This window comes from Poecilia mexicana, unplaced genomic scaffold, assembly GCF_051168715.1.
Source record: "Poecilia mexicana isolate PSO_F unplaced genomic scaffold, ASM5116871v1 scaffold_3, whole genome shotgun sequence".
NCBI lineage: Eukaryota > Metazoa > Chordata > Actinopteri > Cyprinodontiformes > Poeciliidae > Poecilia > Poecilia mexicana.
Window position 1 is genome coordinate 22,160,916 of NW_028263372.1, and position 27,302 is coordinate 22,188,217.

Consider the following 27,302-nt stretch of genomic DNA (forward strand, 5'->3'; position numbering starts at 1 on the left):
ATTTGGCACTCTATGCATTTTCACAAATTGCCTGTTTGAGAGACAGAAAAATCATGATACAAATTTGGGGCCAACAAAGTGGAGAAGTAGAAACAAAAAGAAAACATAAATTTGGAAGGCAAATAAAGCATTTTTTGTAACTGTATGCAAAACAAATGTAAAGCAAGACTTTTATAACCGCCCTGTTTCCACATGAGCTTTATTCACTACATTGACGAAACATAAAAAAGTAAAATTTTATTCTTAGTTTTTTGCGTTAAAAAGCACGTAAGCTAGAAATGTACTTAAATAGTAGTTACTTCCGCATTCACGGCGTTGTTGCTATGGGAACCTTAGTGTAGACCATTGGAGTTGTACCTACTGACCGCTGTTGTTTATCTTAAAAACATAATCCAGAAATCACCTTTCCGTCATCGTTATCGACTCTCAACGAATTATGGTAAAGTGTTTTCAAATATGTTTTTAATTTACGAATTACTTACCGTGAATTAAAATGTTTTAATTTAATTACCGAATGTGGTTTGTAAATTGTTGGTAACAGCTACGGCTTTCTCCGGAAATGCTAGGTGTTAGGCTAATAAGCAAAACAAAAATTATTATGACGTTTCCGATTAAAGTAGCTCAGGAGCTATAAAAGCTGGATCTTACACTTCTTTTTGTCTAACAGCCGCCCAAAAAGGATGCCAAAAAGAAAAAGGCGGAGGCGAAGCCCCCTACGCTAATAAATGGCCTCACCAAGGAGGAGATAACGAGGGAACAGGTTAGATTATAATTTAAATGTTTTAAAGTGTAGGTTTGAACCCCATCTCTCTTTTCAATACCAGTTAAGACAGTCCTCTTTATATCCTTGTTTTGGGTTTACATACTTTTTTCCACATACAAAATAATGGCAGCGTGTTTGGATTGTTCACAGCTAAATGTTGTCTTTCAGATAGAAGAGCATGTTGTGCGACTTCGTGAGATGCTGGACAGAGAGAGGGAGGAGAGGAACTACTTCCAGCTGGAGAGAGACAAGATTCAGTCCTTTCGGGAAGTTACTGACAGAAAACTTGCGGAGGTTAAGGCTGAACTTAAAATCCTGGAGAAGGCCATAGAAGATGATGAGGCACATCACCTAGTGGGGATTAAGGTAACTTTAATGCTCAAATGCTGCAGCTGCGCTGTCACAAATAGGGCTGAATTTATTTTCATATTTATATTTTTACGAAAGTAAAAAGTCACCTGTATGTACTGTGTGCAATCTTACGTTTGCAAAGAACTGTTTGGAAGTCAATAGTAGTTACTATTTAACATACCATAGGAGACATTCTTCCCTATGATGATCATTTATGATTGAAAACAATTAGCTGGTTGAAAATGATTTTTTTCAGTCTGTAGCTTGAAGAACATAAGAATACTTAATCTTCTTTATGAATCTCAGCCACCTAAAAGGCGTCACCACTTCCAGACATCACATAGAAAAGAAAAACATTTAGCCCATATAATTATGGTGTATTTTGAATGAAAAAAACTGGATAGATTTTCCATTTTATATAGCTTCATTTGATATCTTTCCTTCCAGGTCTTTAAGCAGAAGATGAAGCACCTCCTGTGTGAACACCATAACACAGTCACCGAGCTGGAAGCAGATATTGCAACCTCAACCGATCTGCTGGAAGATGAGCAGAGTCAACTGGAGGCAGATCTGTATAAGGAAATGATGGGCATCCTGGTTGAGATGCAGGAGTCCAGCTGTGAAGATGTTTTCAAAGAGCTTCTGCTGGTTCGTCCTGTGCAGAATGACATTAAAACACCTCGACATTTCTGACGCGCGCTTCAGTGTTTTCCTTTTCTCCAAACAGAAACACGAAGAAGAAATGACTGCAGCTAAAGAGAAGTGGGAGGCACGTCTGAGAGGTGAGCAGCTAATTTACCACACGGTTCTGCATTTCATGGTGTCGGCAATATAATGAGCTACATCTCTGGTTCCTGTTCAATCAGAAACTGCGGTCAGAAATAAGACAGAGATACAACAGCTGGAGAAGGAACACAACAACATAATGAAAAGTGTGACATGCGAGCGAGAGCTGCTCTGGAAAAGCCACTTTGGCAATCTTAACGAAGACATTGACAGATGCTTAAACGACGCAAAAGATCTTATTAGCATGCTGAGCAAAGAAACAGGAAAAGAGATCGCAGCTCTTAAGGTAAGCCCATAAATAAAGTGGCTTGAAAACTGATTTTTGATGCTTCATTCAGGCCAACTGTAGCCAACTTCAATTTTCAAATTCAGTTGACTGATTAAAATAAATTTTTTGTTGTGATTTAATGTAATTTTGTTATTCAATAACAATTGAATACAAAAAAATTCAGCTTTACACACTCATAAGTATTTTTTTTGTCATCATAGGAATGCAGAGATAGAAAGGACTTGGAGCTGAAGAAGATGAAAGAGGAATTTTATGCTCTTTTGAACGAAAATAAAGAATTTGCAAAGCGTGTTGCAAAAACCGAGAATGAATATAGACGTCTTGAAAGGAGATCAAAATCCTTCTCACAGTCAGAGGTTGTGTTGATGATTCTTTGTGTAACTGGTTGCTGTTATGACTGTTTTTTTTGTTGTTTTTTTACGGTCTTTATTGCTACAATGTGTTTCACAGGGTAATTTAATAAATCCTCAAAAAGAGATCCTGAAAGACAAGAAGACAGAGTTTGAAGACTTGCAAGAGCAATTCGAGAAGGTAAAAGCTTTTTTTTTCTTTTTGAAGATTTTGATGTCTAGAGTGTAAGAAGCATTCATATGACTGACGTTGTTTTTAACCTTTGTGTAGCTTCAGATTGAGATGGAGGAACTGCAATCGTCTGTTCCTAAGAAAATTAATGTTGCGCAGAAACAAGCAAATCTGTCTCTCAGGCCTCTGGAGGATGAGCTGACGGCTATGAACGACCATGTGGAGAAGATCCAGGCTCAGCTCCACGCCTTGTTCTCGGCCCCTAACCTGGACCAAACCGCTGTCACTGAAATCACTGACAAAGTCGAGGTAATGTCATAAACGCACACCTTTGGTGGCTACTCTTTTAAGTTCTCTGACAAAAGCATGACAAAAACACCTTTGCTTCCAGAAAGAATTGGAGATCAGAAATTCTGCTATCAAGAACCTGAAGCATAAAAAATATCTGATATCAACGGTCAGTCGTGTGTTTACTCGAGGAAATGAGAGCCTTGCATTTGATCACGCTGTTGCATGATGGTTTGATTTTGCATCGGTGTCTTACAAACAGATCATGTGAGTTTTTGACTCGTATTCATGGGAGATAAATGTGTGTCTTTCAGGCTCACACTGCCGCGCTGGAGAGGGCGGAGGGCCTCATCGCGATGTAAAAAAGATCTTGAAGAGCCCTTGATTTCCCACACAAGTTGCTAGATTATATCTGGTCAGATCTTAAATGTGTTCATTCTTTTATTCTTGGTTTAATTTTTAGTTTTAGTTACTCTTTGACAAAACTAAATATTGATTTGGGGATGGGAATCACCTTATCAGAAGGAATTCAAAGCCAAACATTCAATAATGACCCCCTAAAACAGCTCTGTGACCAAAGCTACCCTGTTGTAGTGTTTTCGGTGAAATAAATAAAAATAAATCTTACCAGGTGTTTACAGTAAGTTGCTTTATAATGAAAAAGGTGTATGTTTATCAGGATTTGGCTTGAGGTAAGGGATTTCAGTAGTTGACTAAAACTAATCAATAATAGCAGCTATGAAGCATAAACTGTTTTTGATGGCATTTAATCTGTGTAATCTAAGGAGGTAAAAGGACTGCAGTCACATAATAGACAAACCTTATTTAATAGTTAGATTTTACTCTCCTAAATGTTTAGCTATGCACAATACAAGCTCCTAAGTAAGTAAGCTGGGCTTATAACCAAATATTATTTATAAAATTAAAGCTTTTTATGTGATTTTAGTGAAATGAAATGGGCTTTTTGCTTTTGGCTCCTGCTACATTTTTGTCTTTACCTAAAGTTTTTGTTCTGTAACTCAACTCACTGACACACATTATACATTATTTACACAAACTAATGATTTTACGCTTTTATTTCTGTTAATTGTGACGATTTTCTGTTCACAAGTGATGAAATGGCATCCTAGATTAGATTACTACACCGGACCAATTAGATATATATAAACATATGTGTGTGTATATATATATATATATGATAAAAAATGATGGACTTAATGAAAAGTACCTGTTTAAATGTTATCATGCTCTAATTTATTGAATATGACTGTGACTTGTCATGGTGCATCTAAAAGGATGCTCTATGATAAATGCTAGAAAAGAAGTAATGCAGAATTGTGTGTATGTGTTAAGTTACAGTATAATATTTATTTTATTTAGCCTTTGTAGTACTTCATTTTGCTAAGTAGTTTGTGGGGGTTAATTAGTTTTGTCCTGCTGTGTGCCAGTGACTTTGTAAGAATTTCAGAGCTGATACAATAAAGCTGTTTCTGCAGAAGTTAGTTTTTTTTTAACCCACACCCCATAAATTTGATGTATGTGAGTTTGATCAAATAATGGTACAAAGAAACTCTCTTCAGATTTTGTTGTCTGACAAATCTCTGACCTGCTGTTGCTGTCCTGCATTTATTCGCTACTCATTTATTCGCTATAAATATAATGGGATCAAGTGTCTTAACCTCATTAAACCGGAAGCAAATTGGAAGAGATCTTCATGTCTGTCTAAAATATGAAAAACAATCTGTGTTGTAATGATTAATTCTAACAAATAATACAAGAATCAACAGCTAACTGCAGAGTTTTTGTGTTTGCCACCTAACAGATTTCTTCTCTTTTTATTTTTTGTCACACTTAAATGTTTCAGGTCATCAAACAAATTCAAATATCAGACTCATCCTGGAGGTCAGAAAGAACCCAGAGCAACATCTAGAGCACTGCAGACCTAATTAATCTCAGCTAAGGTCAGTGGTCATAATTCAACAATAAAAAAGAGACTGGACGTAAATGGCATCCATGGGAGAGCTGCAGGGCGGAAACAAACTGGTGCTGGTTCACATTTACCAAACAGACACCTTTATGATCAACAAGACTTTTACAAAAGGTATTCTGTGAATTTGTTAGATAAAAGTGGAACATTTTGGAAAAGGTGCACAGTATTTCATTTGACTGAAAACTAGCATAGCATCCAGAAACTGGATATGATGTTGAGAGAGAACAATAATCTGATGTTCAAGATACTTTGCTGCTTTGGGGCCCAGAAGAATGATCATAACTGATGGACAAGGGAGTAGCCATTTCTGACCTTAAGCACAACCGAGTCATGTAGCAATACATGACATACATGACATACATGATGTAGCAATAACCAGATTTATTTTCTGATTCCTTAAAAAAAAAAAAAATTAAGGTTTTGGTGTGGCCTAGTCAAAGTCCTGGCTTAAATCTGATAGAAATGTAGTCAAATGGCCTGAAGAATCCAACCTGATTCTAATGTGGCTGGATTCTGTAAAAAAGAGTGGTGAAAATTCCTCCATGGTGATGAAAAATATTAATATTAATAATAAATAAATTAATAATAATAATAATAATAATCATAATAATCATAATAATAATAATCATAATAATCATAATAATAATATTTGACCAGATTTGTCTAATTGAGATCAAAATATCTATTTTACAAGAGAGCTCTGACCAAGACTGACAGCATACGGAGAGAAAGATCCATTAATAAATGTCTTGATAACATTTGTTGTTGCCAAGGGTGATACAACCAGTTACTAAATTTGGGGAATAATTACTTCTTCATTAATGGTAAGGGCTATCTGGAAAGATTTATTTTCCTTTAATAAATGAAATCAAAATTAGAAAACTGCTTTTTGTGTTTATTCAGATTATCTTTGTTCGATTAAAACCTGTAAAATACTCTTTCACGGTACTGTGCAAAAGAAAAAAAAATACACGACAGCTTGTTTGACAGAGAGAATTTCCTGCTGTCTGATATAAAATGCTCGGCTTTCGTGGTTCTGTTCCCCTTCCAGTTATAATCTAGACCAAAGGTTTGCCTCAAACCATGAATTAAAAAAATCTCAACAACAGCAGCATTTTTGCCAGCTGATTTCCCTCCTGCCACGGCCGAGTTTGCAGCAGAGAGAGGAGGAAGGTATGGGGCGGATCCAGTTTCTCATTGACTATTCCCGTGGTGAATCGAGCCCTGCTGCACTGAGTGATTGCTGTTCCCTGTGGCATCAATAATATAGGAGGAAGTTATTGTCCCTGCGCAGGCCGCAGTATCACAGAGCTGTAGCAGGCGGAGGGAGGGGGTGGTCCTTTCACCCGGCCCTCTTGGGTTTCAGAGCCCGCAGACAGTGCTTTGACTGCTCTTGTGCCCCTGCACAAGGCCCGATTGTACGTTCGTCCGACTGAGGTATAGAAGAGACTAAAACAGTGACAGGCTGCACAGTCCCGCTGACCCGGCCCCTTCGGTAAGACTACACCCCCAACAAACCCAGTGTCACCAGATGAGTCCCAGCTCAATGGGGGATCAGTCAGCGGGAGACACTGGACGGTTCGAGAACAGGATAGATACCCTGGGTGTGATTAATATGATCCAGATTTTCACCTTGTTTACACACATAGCTGAGAGCTGTGACCTTCCTGTGACATCATCATACATCAGAATGCTGAGAGCTGAAATACAGTGGTTATGTGTGCAAAGCCTTTGCCTGCAAAATGTTTGTTAGGATCGACACAAAACAGTGGAATACATCCCACATTTGAAGCTTAAAATAAACCTAAACCTTGGGAGCTAAGCAAGTCATGCATCTCATACATCTAAAACAGCAGAGTAGTCGTGGTCACTGGTGGGAGGGGTGCCAGAAAGAGAGTGAAAGGTAGAGAAAGTCACAGCGGTAGTGAAATAGAGACCCACTCAGAAGGAGGGCAGCGCACCGTGTAATGGATACAATAAGTTTAAAAAGATGCTGGAAGACACTTAAAGAAAAAAATGCATTATAATCACTGGTAAGTTAAAAATCGTTCCTTATTTGCTTACTTTCTTTACATATTAATAGAAAATAATTGCATGTATTTGAAATTAATTTAGCTTTTATGCTAAACACATGAATAAACTTTAGGTATTCAAAGTTTTTGACTCTAATAGACTGTAGTTTGTCTGGTTTATTCGCACTATGGAGACCTGGAAGCCTGCAGTGTAAGTCGTAAGGTGCAATGCAAGCCAGTCATTACGCTTTAATAACTTCTGACTGCTAAAATGTTTATTCTTACTGCTTCATATATAAAAGATAAAACTCAATGAAAGTCAAACAGAGTTTTTGTAAAATCCACAGGGAAGAAAACCCTTAAAAGAAAAATGTGACACCGGTTCTGTGCTGCACGTGCTGGCATGAGATGACGATGGTGAAGAAAGGGTCAAGAATGGCCGCTTTTAAATTCACAACCATCATCGTTTGTGCTGTTTTGGTTGGACAGGTGACCCCTGAGAGAACAGGTGAGAAAGATACCATTGTGATTACCATGCTGGTAATTTTTTTGGTCTGTGTATTTTTCAAGGCTAGCTCAAGCTGTCTCCTTCTTTTTCTTTTTTTTCTTTTTTTGCTGTTCTAGGAGGTGAAAAAGTGGACCACAGAGATGCTCTCCTGAAGGAGATCGTCTCAAAATGGAGTAAAGAAGCAGGTTTGAGATCCCCACCTGAAACAAACAAGGACCAGTCTTTGCCCTCTTGGGTTAGAAGCATTATGGGGGGTTTAAAAACTCTCTTTCCCAGTAAGAACCTGCCTTCATTAAACAAGCCAATAGACAGACACCGCCTCTCTGGATTCCTGTACAACATTTCTCTGTATCTGCAAGAGATGGGCGCTGAGCTGGAGGACGAACCCGCGGAGCAAGACGAGGATCAGCTCTGGGAGAAGGTGCTGCATTTCTTTCTCCAGTCTGAAGGCAACGCAGCCTTGAACCAGTGGAACGGCCGTGTACCGCCCAGACCCAGCGTCAAAGTGCAGGACTGGTTTTTGTCCCTGAGAGGAAGTCCGCACTGGGACTGGCTGCTGGGGCTCCTGCAGAGTCTCATCACTCTGTCCGAGCGTCAGCCCCACAGACCAATCTTGGCGTTCTTATCTCAGAACTGGAGGACGGTGAGCGCTGTTCTGGAGGCGACACTGCAGGCTGTAATCAGCGGGACTTACGGCCAGGCCAGCGCAGGCCTTCAGGGCTTCATCTGTGCTCTGAAGGGTCGCAGCGATTGCGCCTTCGGTGTTAGCTGGCTTCAGCAGCTGCTGCAGTTCCTGGAAACACGCAACTGGAAGCCGGTGGTCAGTTTACACCCAGCAGGGGAGCCTGCTGGATACAGCAAGGGCCCCGGCGCATTTGGACGCTTTAAACCCTTCAGTTTGCCCCCTGAGGCCATGTTGAGGCAGGACGGGTTTTCAGCAAATGCATCTGCTGAAGACATGATGAGCACAGAGGACGAGTTGGACTCGGTGCAGAGCTTCCTGCTGCAGGCTTTGTCTCGTTCAGGCGGCGGGGATCGAGGCGGGCAGCAGGCTCAGAAAAACCTCGCTCTCGTGCAGAGTTTGGACGGACTGAGGCGAGGCCTTCTGCACAGGGTGGGCAGCTCTGTCTACGGCAGCCTGAGGGAGAAAGTGTCACGGGTTACCATGGCGATACTCGACGATGTGAGCAGCGTGGTGGAAGTGCCGCAGCCCAACTTTCAGGGCCGCTGCTCTGTGGGTGAGTATGAGAGATGAGGTTTACGTCACCTACCCAGCTGCCAGACATGTTAGGGATGCCACAAAGCATCCAAAGAGTCAGTCACAGTATCTAATTATGAAAATGTTTGATGATTTAAAAAAAAAACAAAAAAAAGCAATTTTAGTTCAAAGAGCAAATGCTTCTGTTGTGGATTATTATCATATATTTGGATGCTTCTGAGAATAACCACAAAAAAAATCATCCTTATAATATTATAATCATTTTAATTTTGCTAATAATTAGGGTAAATTTATTGTGATGAGATTTGTGATTTATCAAGATAAACAAACTTTTAATTAATTATGTTTAGGAATACCTAAAAAACTGACAGCATGTTTGGGGTCTATAAGGTTTTAGTTAGTCAATTGATCGATTAATAGGGGCATGAATAAATATCAACAGATAGTCATGAGTTGAAAATATGAGTAAATGCAATAATTGTGAGCTGTTTAGCAATCCATACACCAAACCCATACCCTAAACCCTACCCTAATCTTGTTAGGTGGTCTCTGAAATATCAGAAATAAAAATATGGTGGGCTTGGGAAATTGGAAATAGTTTGTAATTTGGTCTTTGGTGATATCAACAAAATTGTGACCAAATTAACACAGAAATTGTTCACCAGACATAAATCTAACCCTTGTGATCATCTCAGAGAAAACTTGTAAGACAAACTGAGGAGAGAGGAGGACCGAAGAAGAGACATTCATCTAAGGTTTTTCTGTTTTCCCCGAGATTGTGAAATGTTCTTTCGGCATAAGGTGGTCGGACAAAGTCTGATGAGTTGAGCTTTGATGATTGTTTTTAAAAGTATTATTTAACAATGTGGGCACTTTTTATACTATACTAAATAAATGTGCTAAAATTAAAAGTTGTTTTTATCTGAATGTTGAGTTGTGAGATTATGTTTTGGTTTTCTCTACAAATCTTAACCAAGGGTTGCCAGTAAATTGTGCACTGCGCTGAATTAAGCATTTAAATCCTTTTTAAGAGCTTAATGAGTCTGGCTCATGTTTCATGTGACAGTGACTGACACTGCTTTAAAATCTTTCTAATCATTCAGTCCAGTGAAAGACTTCTGTTGTTGGCTCAGTTAAGCTCTTTATCTGTCCATTGATGTCAGTAACATTATATCTTGGGCATTGTTAACTGAGCTGAGCTGCTGCATCACTCATAGTTGTTCACTGCAGGGGGCTTCAGCTGCTTTTTCTGCCATTCATTCACTTCAATTTTCAAATATTTGCCTCTGATTTTTCTTTCTTAAGGCAACTTAAGGCAGCTGATCCTATGGTAAGTATATTTCATTGCTGAGGGACTGTGTTTTTTAAATAGTTTTCTTTGCAAAGACATGTGCATACTCGAATAATTGTTTCCATGGCTTTGCAGGGGGATCAGACATAACGTGATGTGGAACGCTCAGGCTTTGGGCGCCGGCTCTCAGGGTCTCCCAAGCTCACTCCCGTTTCTGTCGTGCCCCTCCACCCAGGAAGAGAAATTACAGCCACCTCCACTGCCAGCTCAGTCATCTTCAAAAAAGACTCCATCTTCACAGAAACCCTTCAGACAGACACAAAGTCGTGAACCGTCAGCTGCAGGTCCCAGACAGTTCACAGAGAGTAACAGGAAGCAGAGACAGATGGAGTTCTTCACCTCCACAGAAATTCTGGAGGCAGCGTGTAATGACTCCATCCCAGGCTTGACGGGTGTCTCCAACTTCACCGTCTTCCTCTACTGCAAACTGTTTGAAGGCGAGACCGGGTCGGGTAATCCTGCTGCGACTCATTTAGGACTTGATCTGCATGCCACTTGCTCGGATGCAGCCTGGTACCTGTCTGCTGCTGAGGAGGACTTCTTTTGGGTCCATGTCTGCACTGAGTTCTTTGCCCATGAATTCAACAACACGGTGTGTGCCAACTCTTCTTTCTGGCTGCAGAAAGCACAGCAGGTAAAGAGTAAATTTTTAATGAGTGAAAACTTTTGTTTGAGAGTTTGAAAGTTGGCACAGACCTTCCTCAGGGAGACTGTGCAGGTTTAAAATTAAATTCCACCTGAAAAATGTGTAAGATTGAAAATCACATTAAAATATATTAATGGGTACAGAATTTATCATTAACTACTAATTGATTAGTTTAATATCTACTGAATAATCAGTCTAAAAGTTTAATTCTTCTAATGAAGGAGCTTCTTTTACATGTATTTTATGCAGGGAGTGATGATTTACTACTTGTTTATGTTGTCAAATCCCATAATAATGTATTATTATTAGAATGGGAAGTTGGATTTACAATAAAATGAATAACATGTAATACAGAATTACACTTTTATTTAATCCATTAAGAACTATTCCCTCGTGATAAGACTAAAACAACTCTTGATATAGAAATAACCTGAAAAACACTGCTTCTTAACGAGAAAATTCAATGAGCTGATCAAATGTAAAAGTTTTATCGGTAATCTATAATCTCTTTGAATTTTGAGGGAATAGATTGTCTTTATGTGTCTCTGAAGGTGAAGCTCTTGATTGTTTCTCTTTGGGTCCAAAAATAATTATTTCAGTTTTGTTTCATCTGGAGAAAGTACTAATGGCACGTCGATATGTTGATTTAATCTATGCATCAGCGCTTCAATGTGTTTATAGTCACTTGGTGACATCAGAAAGTAGAGCTGTGCAGCATCTGCATATGGTAACTAATCTAATTACTTGTTATAATTTGAGCTTTATGTAGATATTAAATAAAAGGGGTCCCAAGATGGAACTTTGAGGTACCCCGCATGTGATTTTTGAGAAGTTACGTACTGATACAACAAAGTCCCTTTTCATTAGGTCAGACTCAGTGAAGTATGTTTAGAGGGAGTCTGACCCACCTTTCCAGTCGCTTAATTAGAATATCAAGGTCAACAGTTTCAAATGCTGCACAGAGATCAAAAAGTACCAGCACTGTCAGCCAATAATGACATCATCTCTGTGACTTAAAAGTGTTATTTGACCAGAGTTAAAGTCATGGATTTTCAAACACCATGGGGAAAGTGAATAGAAGTGTGTGAAAGGTGAGGTCTAATGTGTTTGTATGCACTGCAATTGTTCACTGATCTCCATGCTTGTGTGTGCAGGCTGCAGCACTACAGGACTATCATTTCTTTAACCAGACAAGCATCGATGACCTTTGTATGCAGCTGTCAAGAGATGCAGCAGTGAATCCAGAACTCAGTGAGGACTGTCTGGCTCAACTGGGCAGCAGGTCGCTCAATGCCGAAGCTTTCAGAAACTGCTTCCTTCCTAATAACTCGGTACTGATCTCAGCTCTGTGTGGCAGAGACTCCCCTGGTTCCCAGCAGTCCCTGCCAGAAGGCAGCTGGGCTGCAGCATACTGCTCCAAGATTGACAACCTCACCTTTGACGACACATTCAGGGAGCCCTGTCAGTACATGGAGTGGACTGTGGAAAAGTTCACCAACTTCACCCTGCTGGAGTTGTGTGGAGAGACTCAGGGTCTGAGAGAGCACATGTGTTTAAATGCTACGCTCTACAAGCAGCTGGTAGGACTGATACCACAGTTTGCAGATGTCTGTTCAGATCTGCGGGCTCAGCAGGAAAGCAATAAGTGCCTCCTGCAAAGGATTTTTGACATGCTCCCAGCACGATATGAGTTTGACACCTCCCAGCTGTGCGTGGAGACGGCCCCGATGCTGATTGACCTCATACACAAGCTGAGTGTGTGTGAGGTGGACGTTGGCGAGCGAGAGGGGTTTCTGGTGATGCTGGGCTACGTGCTACGTGTCTTGGACTTTGTGGTGGGTCTGTCTTCGGGGCTGGACGAAGGGGAACGAGAGGCGAGGCAGGGTCTGGGCCAGGCCATCCTCCTGTCCAGTCTCCTTGACAACACTTCCTGGGCCAGCTTGCGACCCGAGGCCTCCATGAGCGTCCTTCACACCGTGGGGGTCTTCCTGCGCAGAGAGCAGAACGCCACCGTGAAGGAGGACCTGCTGAGCTGCTTCAGTGTAAGATGCACTTGTTCAAGTTTTCTTTCCGTCTCCTACACTAACAACAAGTCAGTAACCTGCTTCTGCTGTGACTTCAGCCCGTCCTCTGGGACCTCATCCAGCAAAATGGAAACTCGTCCGCTCTCAGGGTTCTGTTGCAGGTACTGTGTCTTCGCAGCTGTAGTTGCATTTTGCAGAACTGATTGGCTCACTTGACTTTTGTCTTATTTCACTAGGAGTATCTCCAGATGCCAAAAGACAGCATTCGTTCTCTGGTGATGTCTGCAGAGAAAGAGGCTGTGAAGAGATTTATCTCACACATGCATCAAAGTTGGGACCAGCTTCAAGTTGAAACCAGCCAGGTTGATTCCACAAGCTTGTTCATAGTTCTTAGGGTGAATTCCCACCATGCCTGCTTAGTCCACGTTAACCAAACCACAGTTTCTTTGCCTGGAATGTCCGGTTCGTTTGGGGAGGTGTGAATGCCCAGTCAATGCAGATCAAGAAAGTGAACTCTAGTCCGCCTAAGACCTTTGGTCTCGGTTCAGAGAAAGTGAACTCTGGGGTGGGTTGAATACATATGTGAATGCAGATGGACCAGAGACCGCTCCAAAAGCAGGAAGCGGACTATAGAAAAAGGGCATTCTGGGTAAATACAACCACAACAAACATTAGTAGGAAAAATTAGTGATATTTTACAAGACAGAAGAGAAATCCCACAGTTGCTAAAATCTGACTCCACTCCATTTTTGTTTACATTTTGTGAAGAAGGAAGGTTGCTCAATGTCTTTGGAGGTTTTTGTTTTTGGTGCCGCTCCACCACAGACAAGGTGAAGAACTGTTTTTTCAATGAGTTTGGATCATTTGACACAGTGCAGTGTCTAAGCAAACTGCAACAGCTGAAAATGTTACAAATGTTACATACATCGGGTCTACCTTAGTATTACGTGTGAAAACACCCTTAATGATATGCTAAAGCAGTTTCTGTTGGCTCTCATGAGCAAAGCGAAGACAGAGTTCATTACCCATCTGATAATGTTTTGTACTTTTCTGTGGTTATTTCAGAGCTACTTAAATGAATCTACATGCGTCATCTCTCATCTTGTTTATTAATCTTCTATTTCAGGCCTCTCAACAAGAGTTGCAGGCCATGGAAACAATGACGGCGGCTTTCATCCACAAGTTCCCCAGAGTGACCCCAGAGCTCTTTGTTGACCTTTCTCAGTTCATCCCCTTCATGTCTGTTTCTGACATAATGAACTTCCCAGCCTCCTTGATCGTGAACGACAGCGTGTAAGTGACCGGTAGAGTATTCAATGTTCAATTTAAAGATGACTCTTCTCCAGCGATCTTCCTGTTGCTGCTCCTCAGGCTGACAGCCATTCGTGACCACAGTTCAGAGATGAAGTCGCTGCAGAAGAAGGCTTTTGTGAAGCGACTGCTGCAGTCGAACATGGTGGGCGACGTGCCCACATGGCCCCCGTACTTCCTCAGCTCCATCCTCCCACTTCTGCCTTACCTACCTGTCCATCATTTTCAGCAGCTGACATCTCAACAGGTCAGAGATTAAATAAAAGCACCTCAGGTCACTGCGATGCTGAATGAGGAGAAACACTAAATATTGAGCTGGAAAGTTTTCTATGTTGTTTTAAGATAAACAAAACATATGCAATAATAACAATTAAGCCTGATGAGTTATGGAGTTCCTGGATTTATATTCTGTGTCTTCTATCTTGTTTTAATTAGTTTGGACATTTCATTGATTCTCTCCTCAGCTGTCTCCTCTGGTGGAGTTGATAGGCAACAGCAGTCTGGATGGCGTGCGGGGCCGCCATGTGCTACGGACAATTTTTAGCAGGAGAAAGAACCTAACTGGTGATGACCTGCTGAGGTGGGACTGAGATTCTTTATGGTTATTTATGTTTGGGTCACTAAAGGACCTGTAACTACGTTGTAATTACAAGCAGCATGCAGCTGATCCGTCGGAAACTCATATTTACAAGACTTGTTTGAACTTGCCTTTGATTTGAAGGAAGGCAAGGTAAAGAATAAAGTACTTTTCCAGATTAGGAGTTCTCGCGTGCTACTTGGATCCTGCAGAACTGGGTTTATATCTCCAGGACCCAGCTGTGTCCTCTGTTCTCTGGCAGCAGCTGTCTCAATGCATTTCCAAGGGGCTCATCAGTTCCAGCGGCAGGGTGAGTTGCACACTACTTGAACCACTTGCAGCATGAGCTAGAGTTTGTTTTTATGCGCTGTTATAAGTTGCTTGACTGACTCTGCTTAACCATGTTTCATGGACGCTACAGCTGTCATCCTGGTTGATCCCAGCAGTATCAAGCAGGCTGAACATCAGCAGCATGACTTCTTCAGAGCTGTCTGCACTCAGCGGCTTGCTGCCCCAGTTAGGAGCCTCCTTCCTGCTGTCACTCACCTCACAACGACTGCTGGAAATCCTGTCAGAGCCCGGTTTTCACACATTTTCACCAGCGCAGGTCAGCAGGGAAGGAGTGCTTCTTCACACTTTTAGTTTCGCATTATTCCGCTTTGCTTTTGTGGCTTTCTTGTCTGTTTCAGCCCAGTGGCTGTGTAATAATGAGCAGAATATCTTACAAAAACGGTTTTCGGAAACCTTTCATTTCTTTTCCTAAAGATCCTGTGTGGAACAAAGATGCATGCTGCTGTTCCATAAAAAACAAATACTGACTTTGATTGAAAAGTTTAATTTAAAATATATTTTTTGAATAATTTTCATTTTTTTCTGTTAATTTGTCACTTATGTGCAAATCTGACAGTCGTACCCAAAAGACTTACATGTATAATTGCAGTCAGAGGTTATTCCAGGTCCGCAGCGTGCTTTTTCATTAATAAAGAAATGATGAATATTATGCATACAGCACTACACTAAAGTTCATAGTTTTTATGTGACATGATGTGTATAATTTGTAATACCATTACTGTTTAAAATGCGTGAATTTTCTTCGAAAGCCAAATCTTTTGTTGCATAACACGTTTTTCCATCCTCTCCTCAGGCGTTTCAGATTTTATCCAAGATCACAAAAGATGGCAATGTAAGTAATCATGTCCAGAACATTTGCACTGACTGTCAGCCATCTGCGCTCTCAGCACTGTATCCCTCTCCTCCTGCCAGCTTTCTGTGGAAAACCTGTGCAGCCTGAAGCCGTTACTCTCCGGTCTCTTCCCCGCTGCGCTCCGAGACCTCCGGTGGACTGACTTCAGTGAGGATGCCCACTGTCCGTGCTGGAGAAGGCTGCAAACTGAGCTCAAGCCTGGACACAGAGCCATGTTATTCGATGCAGTGCAGGAGGTGATGCTGCTTTGTCGTCTTAGAGCGTCACTTCTCACCGTCTTCTCCTTTCTTAGTTTGCTGAGGACTCAATGTCATATGCTGCATGCCACGTTTTAAAGTTTCAGTCTCAATACTGAGTCTTAAATGGTGAATGAATCAGATTAATTTGTACTTTCAGGAGCAGTCGTGGTTGTCTGATATCTATTTTTATTGGTTGCTTGTTGACAGACGCTCCACAAAGACTCAAGGAACTTCTCTCAGCAGGCAAACTGTCTGCTTCCCTTTGTCCCTCTGAGAAAGCTGATACCAGCTATGAGCGGCGACACCATTTGGAGAGGCATTAGCGCATACAGACATGTACAGTGGTCTCCACAGCAGGTACACATTCTTCTATAATCTGCTCGTGTTTCTGTGAAACGTCAACAGTGGGTAAAAAAGGAGAATCTTTCCCGCTTGGTGTCTTGCTCCCTTTTATCTGCAACCCATTGGATATGCTTCAGATGAGCCTTTCAGGATATTAATCCTCCGTTCACATCAGCTGCCATCAGACTAATTACTTTGGATGTAGTACAATAGTGTGCTGGAGTGTGGCATAAATTAATAATGGCTGCCTTAAAGGGATTTTTATCACGGCCAAGAATGTATGAGCGCGCTTTCACCACCTGTTCTCAGCCTAACAAGACCTGAATTAATTTAATAAAGATCACCCCTTTCACTTATGCAGAAATCTACGACACCCTGTTGATGAATTATATACTGTACAGATTATAATCTGAATCTTTAACATGGTTAGATATTAGAGTTTATCCTGAAGCCAGTACTGCTGTATTGATATAAATTACAATGCAACCTTAATTTGTATGTTTGCCGTTAAGCAGGAATTAATCTCACTGCAAACAAAACACATTTTTGGCAATTTTTAGCAGCAAAGTTTTGCCTGGAGCAGCTGCTCTCCTGCTGATACGCCTGTAAAACCACTCTGTGTTTTGTTTCCATGGAAGAAAAATCTTGTTCTTGGCTCAAGAGTTGGAAAATAAAAAGTAATAATAGGACATGAATCCAACTTCTTACAAATCTGAAAAATGTAATCTTTGCTTCTAAAAAGCATCTTTAAAAAGTTTTTAGCTGTTTTGAACCATGACTTTAGTGCAGGGGTCAGTAACCCTCGAACCTGTTTCAGTCGTTTTCTTACAATACATAATACTACCCCTTTAAAATGTACAATAATCTCTCATTTTTATGCACAGGCTCAATTTCTGTTCAGACAGATCCATGAATTCAAAAATATCACCATCAAGACGGTGAAGTAAGTCTGAACTTCTGTATTCCTGCTTTTGATCCTGCAGCATAACCACACCAAACAGTTACTTTACATTTCCAGTAACGATCAACAATGACCTCTCTGCTGCCAACAGAGATCTGGGTCGTGTTGCTGCTGGAATGAGTTGTGACTTTGTGAGGCGTTTGACCAATCACACAGATTTTACTGAGCTGCTCCAGTTTTTGACTGATCTGCCTGGAGGTCCAAGACCGGCTCTGGTAAGAAGTGAACCTCATCCACGCAACCACAAGATGTAGCTTTTTCTGAACAAATACTTCAGAAATAATGTTTACGTTATTTTTATTATTACATTCCCAGCGAAAATGCCTTGTAGATGAGCTGCGGAAACAACCTGAACTTGACCTCGGTTCTTTGAGTTCTGGGTTCGCAGCAACGTTACCGTGAGTAAGCAACGTGTTTTAGATAAATATAGCACATTTCTCCAGTAACTACAGCTAAAACTGTTTGTTTTCCAGGGTAACGATGCTAGAGAACCTGTCAAATGCGTCTGTCAGAGGAATCCTGAGCCACATTCAGCTACACTTTCTTGATTTCCTGAGACTGCCTCATTATAAACAGACAAATTTAGCTGAGAAGGCCTTGTCTGAGCTGGTAAGGCACCACTGTAACTTCACAAATGCCTTGTTTACTGCAAGATGTGAACACTGCAATATGTTTGAAGTGAGAAAGTGTGATCGGAAAGCAGATGGCGGTGTAATTTTAAACGCTAATTAGTGGAATAGGGAATCACAGGTTTGTGTTACGGCAATTGAAGTAATAAAAAGCTGCCATGGCAATTCAGAGGAAATACCAGCTCAGGAACAATTTTCTTAGGAAATCTAAACCAGGCTGAGTGATGGGGAGTCATAAAATATTAAAAGTAATATTTGTTTGCTCAGAAGCAGATGGAAAATGATTTGGAAGCAGTCTTCTCCTCGCTCAGCAGTTTTTACTGAAGTGGAATGATGACGTTGTGAAGTCAAGCTAATCTAGAGCATCTCTGTGTTTGTGCTGTTCCACAGGGTTCTTCTCCGGCTCCGGGGATGATTGATGGCGCCCTCCTGGATGTCCTGGGGCCTCTGTTTCCGTTTTTGGACAGAGACAGTCTGGCTCTGGTGGACAAAGGAGCGCTGGCTCTGCGGCTGGAAGAAATGAGGAGTTTCTGCCTTCCCAAAGAGGCGCTCAGAGACATCAGTGACCTTCTCACTCAGAGAGATTTGCTCGGGTAAAACATTTTCACCTCCGCATGGATGAGCTGATTGGTTTGATGGATGTAGAGTCTAGGTTTGGCTATCTGTGACTAAAAATGCTGTCCACAGTTTAAAGTTTGTGTTATGTGCTTATATATAGATATTGTTTTAATAACTCAGCATGTGGTTATTTGCCAGGAATCCATCCAAATGGCAGGTTGGGGATGTTGAACATCTGGGAAGGTTGGTGTTTACTCTCTCAACAAAGCAGATCAACTCCATTCCCCTGGTAAGAGTCTCAAATAAACTAATTTGTAAACTAATTCAGACTAGTCATTTCTGTTAATCTATGAGAATAATCCAAACAAATTTTTTTCTGCAAATTTATGATCTTGCTTTTATTGAACAGGCGGTACTAAACAAGACCACAGTGGAGCAGGTTCTGGTGGGTCAAAAGCGCTGGGAGAAAAGTCTGGTCGGTGGGATCTGTGTTAGTCGGTGTGTGGACCAGCAGTACCACAGGAAGCAGACCTGGAGTCTAATTCGAGGAATTGTCAAAGCGCGAAACCGGAGAGCAAAAGGTTAAACTCATGCTTCCAACCAGCTGAATCTGAAACATTTTACATGTGAGCTAAGTTTAATTATAACACCGGTTTCGCCTGTGTGATTTACTTAGTGCCAGTCCCAAGCTGTGCAGACATCAGAGGAACGTTCCCGTCTGCTTGGACCCCCACCCAGCTTCGCCGCATGTCCCTAGACGAACTGAAGGAGTGTGTGGAGGTTTTTGGTCAGGATCCGTCGCTGGGCTCTGAGCAGCGACGGTCGCTCTGGGTGAAGCTCAGGCAGGTCAGAGAGACAACACAGCACTCACAACGAATGCAAGGCATTTTCACACATTTCTTCCTGCGACATACAAAACATTCTGTGGTGCTTTCAAATTAATAAATTCTCATCATTTAAAAGATCTCTGGAAGCAAAAATGTGCAAAACTCACATTTGTACATTTTTGTACTTCCATTTGAGTCTACTGCCTCTAGAAACAGCCTAAGCCATAAAAAAAAAAAAAAAAATAGGTCATGTTTTTTGGCGTCTCTAAAATGACCTTTTTCAAAACCCTTCCGAATGTAAAGTCACAAATCAGCAGGCACTGCCCCACCACCTAGCAACCCCAGCAAAGCCCAGCCCGTTACCTAGCAACCCCAGCAAAGCCCAGCCCGTTACCTAGCAACCCCAGCAAAGCTCAGCCCGTTACCTAGCAACCCCAGCAAAGCCCAGCCTGTTACCTAGCAACCCAAGCAAAGCCCAGCCCGTTACCTAGCAACCCCAGCAAAGCCCAGCCCGTTACCTAGCAACCCAAGCAAAGCCCAGCCCGTCACCTAGCAACACAAACTGACTTCCATGCTTTTCATTAATATCATATTTCTGTTTTTAAAAATAGTTTTTTTGTGGTCTGATGCAATATTCTAAATGTCATGTTTTAATTACCTTTAAGTGGAAAATAATCATAATAAAGAGAAATAAATGCTTTCAAACCTCCATCTGTATGTAATTGTTCCATAATTGTGTCAAAGTCCTTGAAATAAATTGGTTTTTCCAGTATTATTCAATTTTTTAAAAAATGGGTCTGTAAATGCACACCTTGCTGTTTAGGATTTTGTTTTTTTAAAATGAAATTAAAACCACGGTACTCCATGGTAAAGTTTGTCACCGTAAAGGACGTGAATCCGAAACGTCCTGACGTTTTCTGTGGGTGAACTCTGCTTGGTTCTTTGCAGTCCTTGAGTCCGGTGAGGGAGCTGAGAGCGGATCAGGTGCTAGCTCTGGGATCCTTGTTGACAGAGATGGGAGACAGAGAGCTTCAGGACACCAGTCTCAGTGATCTGGGCGTGCTGGTACATCTGGGCTCACTGACGAACTGGACCCCTCGAAAGGTAATTTCCTCTTTCTAGATCTAAAATTTGATGAACGCTTGAATTTACATAGTAATGATTATTGAATGCTGGTGTTCGCCTTTCTCAGATGAGAGCGGTGGTTTTAAGTATGCTGAGGAAAAGTGGAGTGAAAGTGGAGCATTTATCAGTTGTTGATATGGCAACGCTCGGCCATCTGATCTGCGGTCTGAACCCCACGGAGATGAAACGCCTGAGCCCCTACAACCTCAGGTGGGTCACATATGCAACTAAGATCTAATATTTTCTAAATTATTCAAAATCTCATAAAAAGATAAATATTTAGACATCTGATAAATACATTTATTTATGTATTTATTTATTTCAATCAGGTTTCTAAAAATAAAGAAAGCAAATAACCAGAAGGGCAAGAGAAAACATCTGCAGATATAACCAAGAACCAAATAAATAAGCTTACCACTATTTTTCTTTTTGAAAAGGAGTGGGAAGAAGTGAACACTTTTCTAACACTAACTCTTATCTCAATTTAATTAAACTTACCGACTCAGGAATTATCTGAAATGCGTAATTAAAAACATGTTGCGGTATTCATATACCTGTTCAATTTACTGTACTAATGAACCAACAAATAAATATTTCCTGTAATAAGTTATATTACAGAAAAGATAAAAGATTACAAACTGACTTTCATAACAGGACAAGCAATTTTTATTACTATTATTTCTAATAATAGTAATAATAATAAATACTTAATATATTATTTTTAATATTATTACTATTATTATTAACTAATATAATTGTTAATAATTATTTATTATCAATTAATTATTATGTTAGAATTATTATTATTATTATTATTATAGTTATGAGCAATAATGAAAATTCTAAGTTACAACCAGACTTGTGGCCTCAGAATAATTACTAACTCCAGCTAATATACCACATATGACACTTACAAATTCAGAGTTATATAACCAACAAATGAAATAAAAAAAACAAACTAATGATGATAGTAATATCACAATAATAATCTACTCCTAATTGTAATAGTAACACAAAAGGATTAAAAAAGAAACTCGTTATCATACCACATGTTTGTGTCAATCCCCTACTTCCCATTGTAATATAGTTTAATATTTATTTTTAAACTGGTTGATTCTTGAGCACTGTTTTAAACCCATATTCAGTCCGTTGCATTGTTTGACTCCAGTGGCCGTGATACAAGATCGTTTCATAGTTGTTCATCATGCTATTAGTAGAAGGAAACATAGCGGTGAGAGTTTTTCGTGCAGCACGACAGAGTGAGCTGATTCTAGAAGATAAAACGAATGAACATGTCAACTGTATGAGCGGTGGCGTCTTAACAACACAGCTCCTCTGAACCTGCAGCGTGGCCGTCCTGTTCCTGCGGGAAACGACCCTGCCCTGCACAGAGCAGCAGATGGAGGCGCTGACAAACTGCCTGGCCAGAGCGGAGGCCTTTGGTCCTGTCAGCTCCTGGGGGCCGGAGATTTTCACCGAAATCGGGACACTTGCAGGTACAGTGGAGCGCCTTGTTCCTCGGGGTGCAAGCTTTCTGTGCACAGACTTCTGAAATTTGTCTTGCATTCAAAGAGTGAGAAGGGTTACGGTTGAAAATGGCAGCTGGTAGACAGATAGGACCAATTAAAACAGTCCCAGAGGGTTAAGGTTCGAGAAGGAGGAAGGAAAAGTTTTTTTTGAACACTTTATCTGTGATTTGAAATTAGAAACATTAATTACCTGACTCCAGTGTTTGTGCGTGTTTCCAGCGGGCCTGCCTGATATGGTGCTGTCAGCTCTGCTGCAAGAACAAATGGAGGGAATCACCCCTGAAGCTGTAGCGCTGATGTCTCCAAAAAAGATGGCAGTGAGTTATACTTGTTAATAAAAAGGTGTTTGTGCAGATGAACCTGCAGCATTAATGCAGGCTAACAGCACAGATGACAAGCTTTATGCACATAAGCTGCAAACAACACAATTTATTTAAATACATCTTTTTAAATTGTAATAAAGAGGGAAATACATATCTCAGATTAATTTGAACTCCTATAATGAATATTTTAATGAATTACACAATATGTAATGAAATACTTTAATTTTAACTATAACTTGATTTAATTAGATGTTCATAATGTATTTATTTTTTTAGTATGTCGTTAATAATTGTGTAGCCTTGGATTAATAAGCTATAGTGACAGTTTAATTTATTTCATAATAGACATGTCATGAAGAAAATATTAAACAAGTATTAATAAGTTTAGCAAAAAATAATAGCATGTTATAATTACTGATTTACATTTCAGTAATTTAATCTTGTATTTAATAAATAGTGGATATTTGATCAGGTAGCATTTTGAATTTTTACATTTCTCTGACAGTCGCTACCTTCACCAATAAAGGTTTACAAAACCTTTTGCCGTCATTTTATTAAAAACCATTATTTTCTAATTCTTTAAGCGGTTCACATTAAGGATTCTCATGGTTTCCAAAACTTAAACGAAACATTTCTTACATTTACAAAATAATTGAAAGGTCCTCAAACTTATAAGTGAAACATGCTTCCCAACACAAAACGTGAGGAGTTACTACAACATTAAGATTTATTCTAATGTTTTCAGTGATTACGTATTGAATATCTGCTTTGTTTTTGCACCGGATTCATGATGTAGTTTTTGCACAGTATAAGTGTAGACACAATCACGCCAATCAGGTCCTGCTGATTGACACAAATTTCATTTGTTTTTGCATTTGGTTGCAGTTTTTCTGTCTTTAGCTGCTTCCTCAGGTGCAGAATTAATGAAAGTCATAGAGAGAAATAGTCAATAACAGAAAAGTATTTAATGCTCTGCTGTAGATATTAAAAGACGGTAAAATGACTGACAATCTGAACAGATTCATTCAAAGATAAAAAGTATGGATTGACATGGGGAGGACACTTAGTACTTTCTAGAAACATTCCTATCCTGTTTTTATGAATCCATTGGGGTAGCAGGTTGGTTTTTCCTCTTACTTATCCCCATATTTAAATGAAACCAGCTTTCTGTAGATTTTCACTCTGTCCATATGACTCAAAATGCTCTGATGGTTCAGAATCTAAAGTAGTTCTGCTCTGATTGCGTTTCGCATAAATATGCATCAATACAGGGGAAATTTCCTCTAGATTAATTCATCATACCTCCTTTAGATGTGAGGAAGCTGCTTTAAAAAGGAGAGAAACTCTCTCAGGACGCCTCTACTCTCATCTGCACACATTCACAGTGAGCAGAACGCCTGGTGAATTTGTCCCAGCAACTTTGACTTGTCATGACTTGATTATAGGACTTGTTTTGTCTGGAAAAGTCCAAAAATGTCTTTCAATGAACTTGATGTGCAGAACTGTAAAATAAATCAGGCAAATGAAAAGCATTCTGCTGCAAGGCTCAAGTAAGAAATAGAAATCATGATTTGTTTTACATTGAATTTAATAATAAAAAATATATATTTTCAGTAAAAGGGAAAAATGTCAAATTATAGTCCTGACTTTAATTTAGTTGATTTGCGATGATGTGATTTGCAATCTAGTCTTGTTAATCAGGACAACTCAGAAATGTTTGATGAACTGAAGCAGTGTAGTAAGCAGCTTTCAGCCACAGAGTGTTTTACTTTAGCAGCCTAACTGGACAGACAGTTGAATGATAACCGTGGTTTTAGTGAAGATTTAAGGCACTTTTCTTTTGCCTTAAGCATGAAATAAATCAGGTCCAGTTTCCAAATTTGCTTTTAACTTTGCTCTGATCTTTTCGCAAAAAAAACGTAAGCAGGATTATTACGTGTTAAGCAATAAAAACTGACGGATGGACACAGATTCGTTTTCAAAAGAGTAATGAAAAGTTTTAGCCTCACAGTACAGCATTACACCGACAGTTTGACTGCGTTTCTTGTTCTGTGCTACAGGTGGTGTTCAGTGCAGTGCAGTTATCGTGGCTGAGTGCAGAGCAGGCGTGGGCCGTCACAGAGGAGCAGTGGGCAGAGCTGGACGCAGAACAGAGGCACGCTGTTGGACTGGCTCGCTACGAGGGAGACGTCCTGATGGAGCTCAGAGGTGTGTTCTTGTTTTGTTTTCTGAGAAAACACTCTTGTAAAGAGTCTGCGTCAAACCGTGTGAGCTCAGTCCTGATGAATTCTGCTCCATGTTTTCTGCAGGACGAAGCTCTTCTCCGTCAGTCCTGAACGCAGACAGCTTGGCTCTGCGCTCACTGGCTCTGTGCCTTTTGTTACAGCAGCTAATTTAAAATAATGGGGGGGGGGGATTGATTCTCACATTGACTTCTCCTGGTATTGTATTTGTAATGCAAATAAATATTTTCAATCACCCCACTCTTCATTGTGATGGCGTCTGAATTTACAAAGACATGAGATGTGCTTTGTAGCGTCATATGATTCACTTTTATGAGATTTATTAGCTTAAAAGGATGTAAATCACTATTCGCGTTGTTGTGCAATGTTTATTGACCTTTTGTTCGAACAATAACAACATGCGGTGACAGTGATGAATGTTTATTTGACAGAGGAACAGGCTTTCTAACATTTGTACAGCATAACCAGGGAAATAAACCTGAGAGGAGATTTTATTGCATGCAGGGAACCAAACTGGAACAGCGAGAACAGAACAGGAATCAGCAACCTGTAATAGACCATTAAAATCTCGCACACGTTCAGTAATAACTCTTGTTTGCTCAGGCTCCTGGAGCCCTTCGTGTGAAATGCTACCCCTCGTCCTCTGTGCAAATTCAGCAAATGTACTGTGTGGATTTATTTGAACTTCGAAATTTGTCCTCTGCAACACTAATTAGGTTTCTGGGTGTGTTTCTCTAACCCAAAAGATGCAACATTCATACATTTATGTTAGGATAAAAGATTAAATTCTGGGTAAAATAAAGAAAAACAGCATCCAGCTGGAGGCATTAATGACGTTAGATCTTCTGTGAAGCTTTGTGTTAATTAAACCATCTTACTTAATGTGTTTTAGTACATCTAATTGTATGCTATCCAAATTCAGACCTTATTTTTTTACTTATTTAATGTAGTTGCAGCTACATTCAAAAGTCAATTTTCTCAAGTAGCTTATGACTGTTAATAGGTAACTTACCTTTAAGTCACTTCAGTTAACTTTAGTCTGTCACGCCATTCAGTTCCACCTACTGGCAGACCGCAGGAAGTGCAGAAAACCTAATTTAAAACAGCAGCTGGAAAACAGTGAGAAATACCATGCATCTCAAACCTACTGTAAGATCCTAACAGTGCAAAACATATTAGTAACAGCAAATAACAACTGAGGGCTAATAATTCTGAACAAAATTCAAGTATTGATTTTATGATAGTAGAAATTGCCAATAAGCTCCTAAATTGGAATCATGCGTCAGTGGCTGTTTAACATTAATGTGACACTATAATTTACTAAAAATCTCCTAAAACAATTTTAAGTATTGATATTATAAGCCAATGCAACTTAGATTAGTTGTATAGTTAGTATCTTTTCATTTTATGTAGCTTAAGCACAGCACAGCGACACCTCCAGGGCAGGTAGAAGTGAAATTTGGACGATGCTCGGGCCATGCTGAAGCTCTCAACTCAAATAGTAGCAGGCTCCTGCAGAATCGGTAAACAGCTTTGGAAATAAGTCAACTATTTCACACAGATCAGTTGGAGCAGGGATACATGCAGGACCTCTTTAAGACGCTGTGGTTTTTAAAGTGAGGATGATGATGTAGCTAAAGGTGGTGAAGATGCTGCTGTAACCTAATTGGCTGGCAGAGCTCCAGGAAAATATCCGATAGCTGGAGGCTCAAGAGCAACCTGTTTTAGTGTGGGAGTCTGTTTTTGGTGATCTTCTAATGACAAATTGTTCTAATTAGGTACCTAATTATGTGTATGTAGACTGAGGAGTTTGGAAAGCAGCTCATTGAACTGAAAAAAATTTGAAAATGACACAATTTGAGGACATTTTATGTGTTTTTAACATAATATGCACTTATCAAACACATATTACGAAGTCTAAGCATGCGGTACACCTTAGTGAACATGGGAAAAACTCACTGAAGAAAAAGGTTAACTTTGTTGTCATTCTAAAGACCATTGAAATACTCCCCTTCTTGTGCAAGGACTCAATTCACGACTACAGGTGGTTGGTCGTAGAATAAAGGAAAGGTAAAGAAGATGAATTAGCATTTAAAATATGTTTAAGCTATTTTGGCACAGATCATCAAGTATAATGCCAAAATTTTAATTTAGGAATAGAAGATTAAATTCCTTCACTCAAAATCCGACAGCGAGACTTTTATTTAGCTTGAGCCGAAATAAATCCATTTATGATGTTAATAACCTTCAGTCACCCCCTTTCACTTCTTGGCATTGTGTGATTTATTTAATCGATCCGTCAGAGACAAGCGGAGCCACGTTGGCGAATGAAATGAATTAAAAAGATGCAACACAGGTGGCCTCATGGATGGGAACCAGTTCAGAGTTGGCTGCAGGAACGACCCAGATGGTGCATATTTCAAATTAAAGTCAAGTTTAATCATACAATCAAAACCTGTGTGACATAGAAAATATATCTTTGTTTATCAATTTTAGAACAGGCAGCTAGCTGTGTGAAGAAAAATGAACTCTGGGTTAAGGTTTGATTGATGTACTTTATGTTGGACTTTTTAATGTTTTGATGCACTTTTATTATTATTTTTTTATTTGTTTAATTTATTTGCAGCCTAAAATAAACATGTCATAAATTAGTGCTTGTTTGCAGGGGTTTGATTGATTTATTAA

General features: G+C 40.0%; 2 protein-coding genes across 2 annotated transcripts; both read left to right on the forward strand.

Annotated features, from left to right (window-relative positions):
- The first annotated feature begins 302 nt into the window (after positions 1-302).
- Positions 303-4,497, forward strand: LOC106921972 (dynein regulatory complex subunit 4-like). Its single transcript, XM_014994020.2, has 11 exons — positions 303-439; positions 668-760; positions 932-1,129; positions 1,562-1,762; positions 1,842-1,896; positions 1,981-2,186; positions 2,390-2,545; positions 2,640-2,720; positions 2,811-3,020; positions 3,103-3,168; positions 3,314-4,497. Exons 1-11 carry the CDS (start codon positions 437-439, stop codon positions 3,359-3,361), a joined length of 1,317 nt encoding a protein of 438 aa, XP_014849506.2. The 5' UTR covers positions 303-436; the 3' UTR covers positions 3,362-4,497.
- Positions 4,498-7,385: 2,888 nt separating this feature from the next.
- LOC106921970 (stereocilin) lies at positions 7,386-24,857 on the forward strand. The gene is made up of 29 exons (XM_088004327.1): positions 7,386-7,509; positions 7,626-8,747; positions 10,034-10,058; positions 10,155-10,713; positions 11,880-12,767; positions 12,848-12,910; positions 12,986-13,111; positions 13,891-14,042; positions 14,121-14,307; positions 14,525-14,640; positions 14,815-14,947; positions 15,059-15,244; positions 15,782-15,820; positions 15,901-16,077; positions 16,288-16,437; positions 17,307-17,365; positions 17,475-17,598; positions 17,699-17,781; positions 17,857-17,992; positions 18,403-18,605; positions 18,769-18,859; positions 18,980-19,151; positions 19,247-19,416; positions 20,346-20,501; positions 20,590-20,732; positions 21,870-22,018; positions 22,271-22,368; positions 24,435-24,582; positions 24,684-24,857. The coding sequence occupies exons 1-29, from the start codon at positions 7,410-7,412 to the stop codon at positions 24,770-24,772; spliced, it is 5,844 nt and encodes a 1,947-aa protein (XP_087860453.1). The 5' UTR covers positions 7,386-7,409; the 3' UTR covers positions 24,773-24,857.
- Positions 24,858-27,302: the final 2,445 nt, after the last annotated feature.

What these genes read in the sequence shown, in the direction of transcription:
- LOC106921972 (XM_014994020.2), top strand. An exon ending in AGGAGATAACGAGGGAACAG is followed by an intron (nt 761 to 931) that starts GTTAGATTATAA and finishes GTTGTCTTTCAG; the next exon opens with ATAGAAGAGCATGTTGTGCG. An exon ending in AAAAATATCTGATATCAACG is followed by an intron (nt 3,169 to 3,313) that starts GTCAGTCGTGTG and finishes TGTGTCTTTCAG; the next exon opens with GCTCACACTGCCGCGCTGGA.
- LOC106921970 (XM_088004327.1), top strand. Translation starts at nt 7,410, where the DNA reads ATGACGATGGTGAAGAAAGGGTCAAGAATGGCCGCTTTTAAATTCACA. An exon ending in GGTGACCCCTGAGAGAACAG is followed by an intron (nt 7,510 to 7,625) that starts GTGAGAAAGATA and finishes TTGCTGTTCTAG; the next exon opens with GAGGTGAAAAAGTGGACCAC. An exon ending in TTAAGGCAGCTGATCCTATG is followed by an intron (nt 10,059 to 10,154) that starts GTAAGTATATTT and finishes ATGGCTTTGCAG; the next exon opens with GGGGATCAGACATAACGTGA.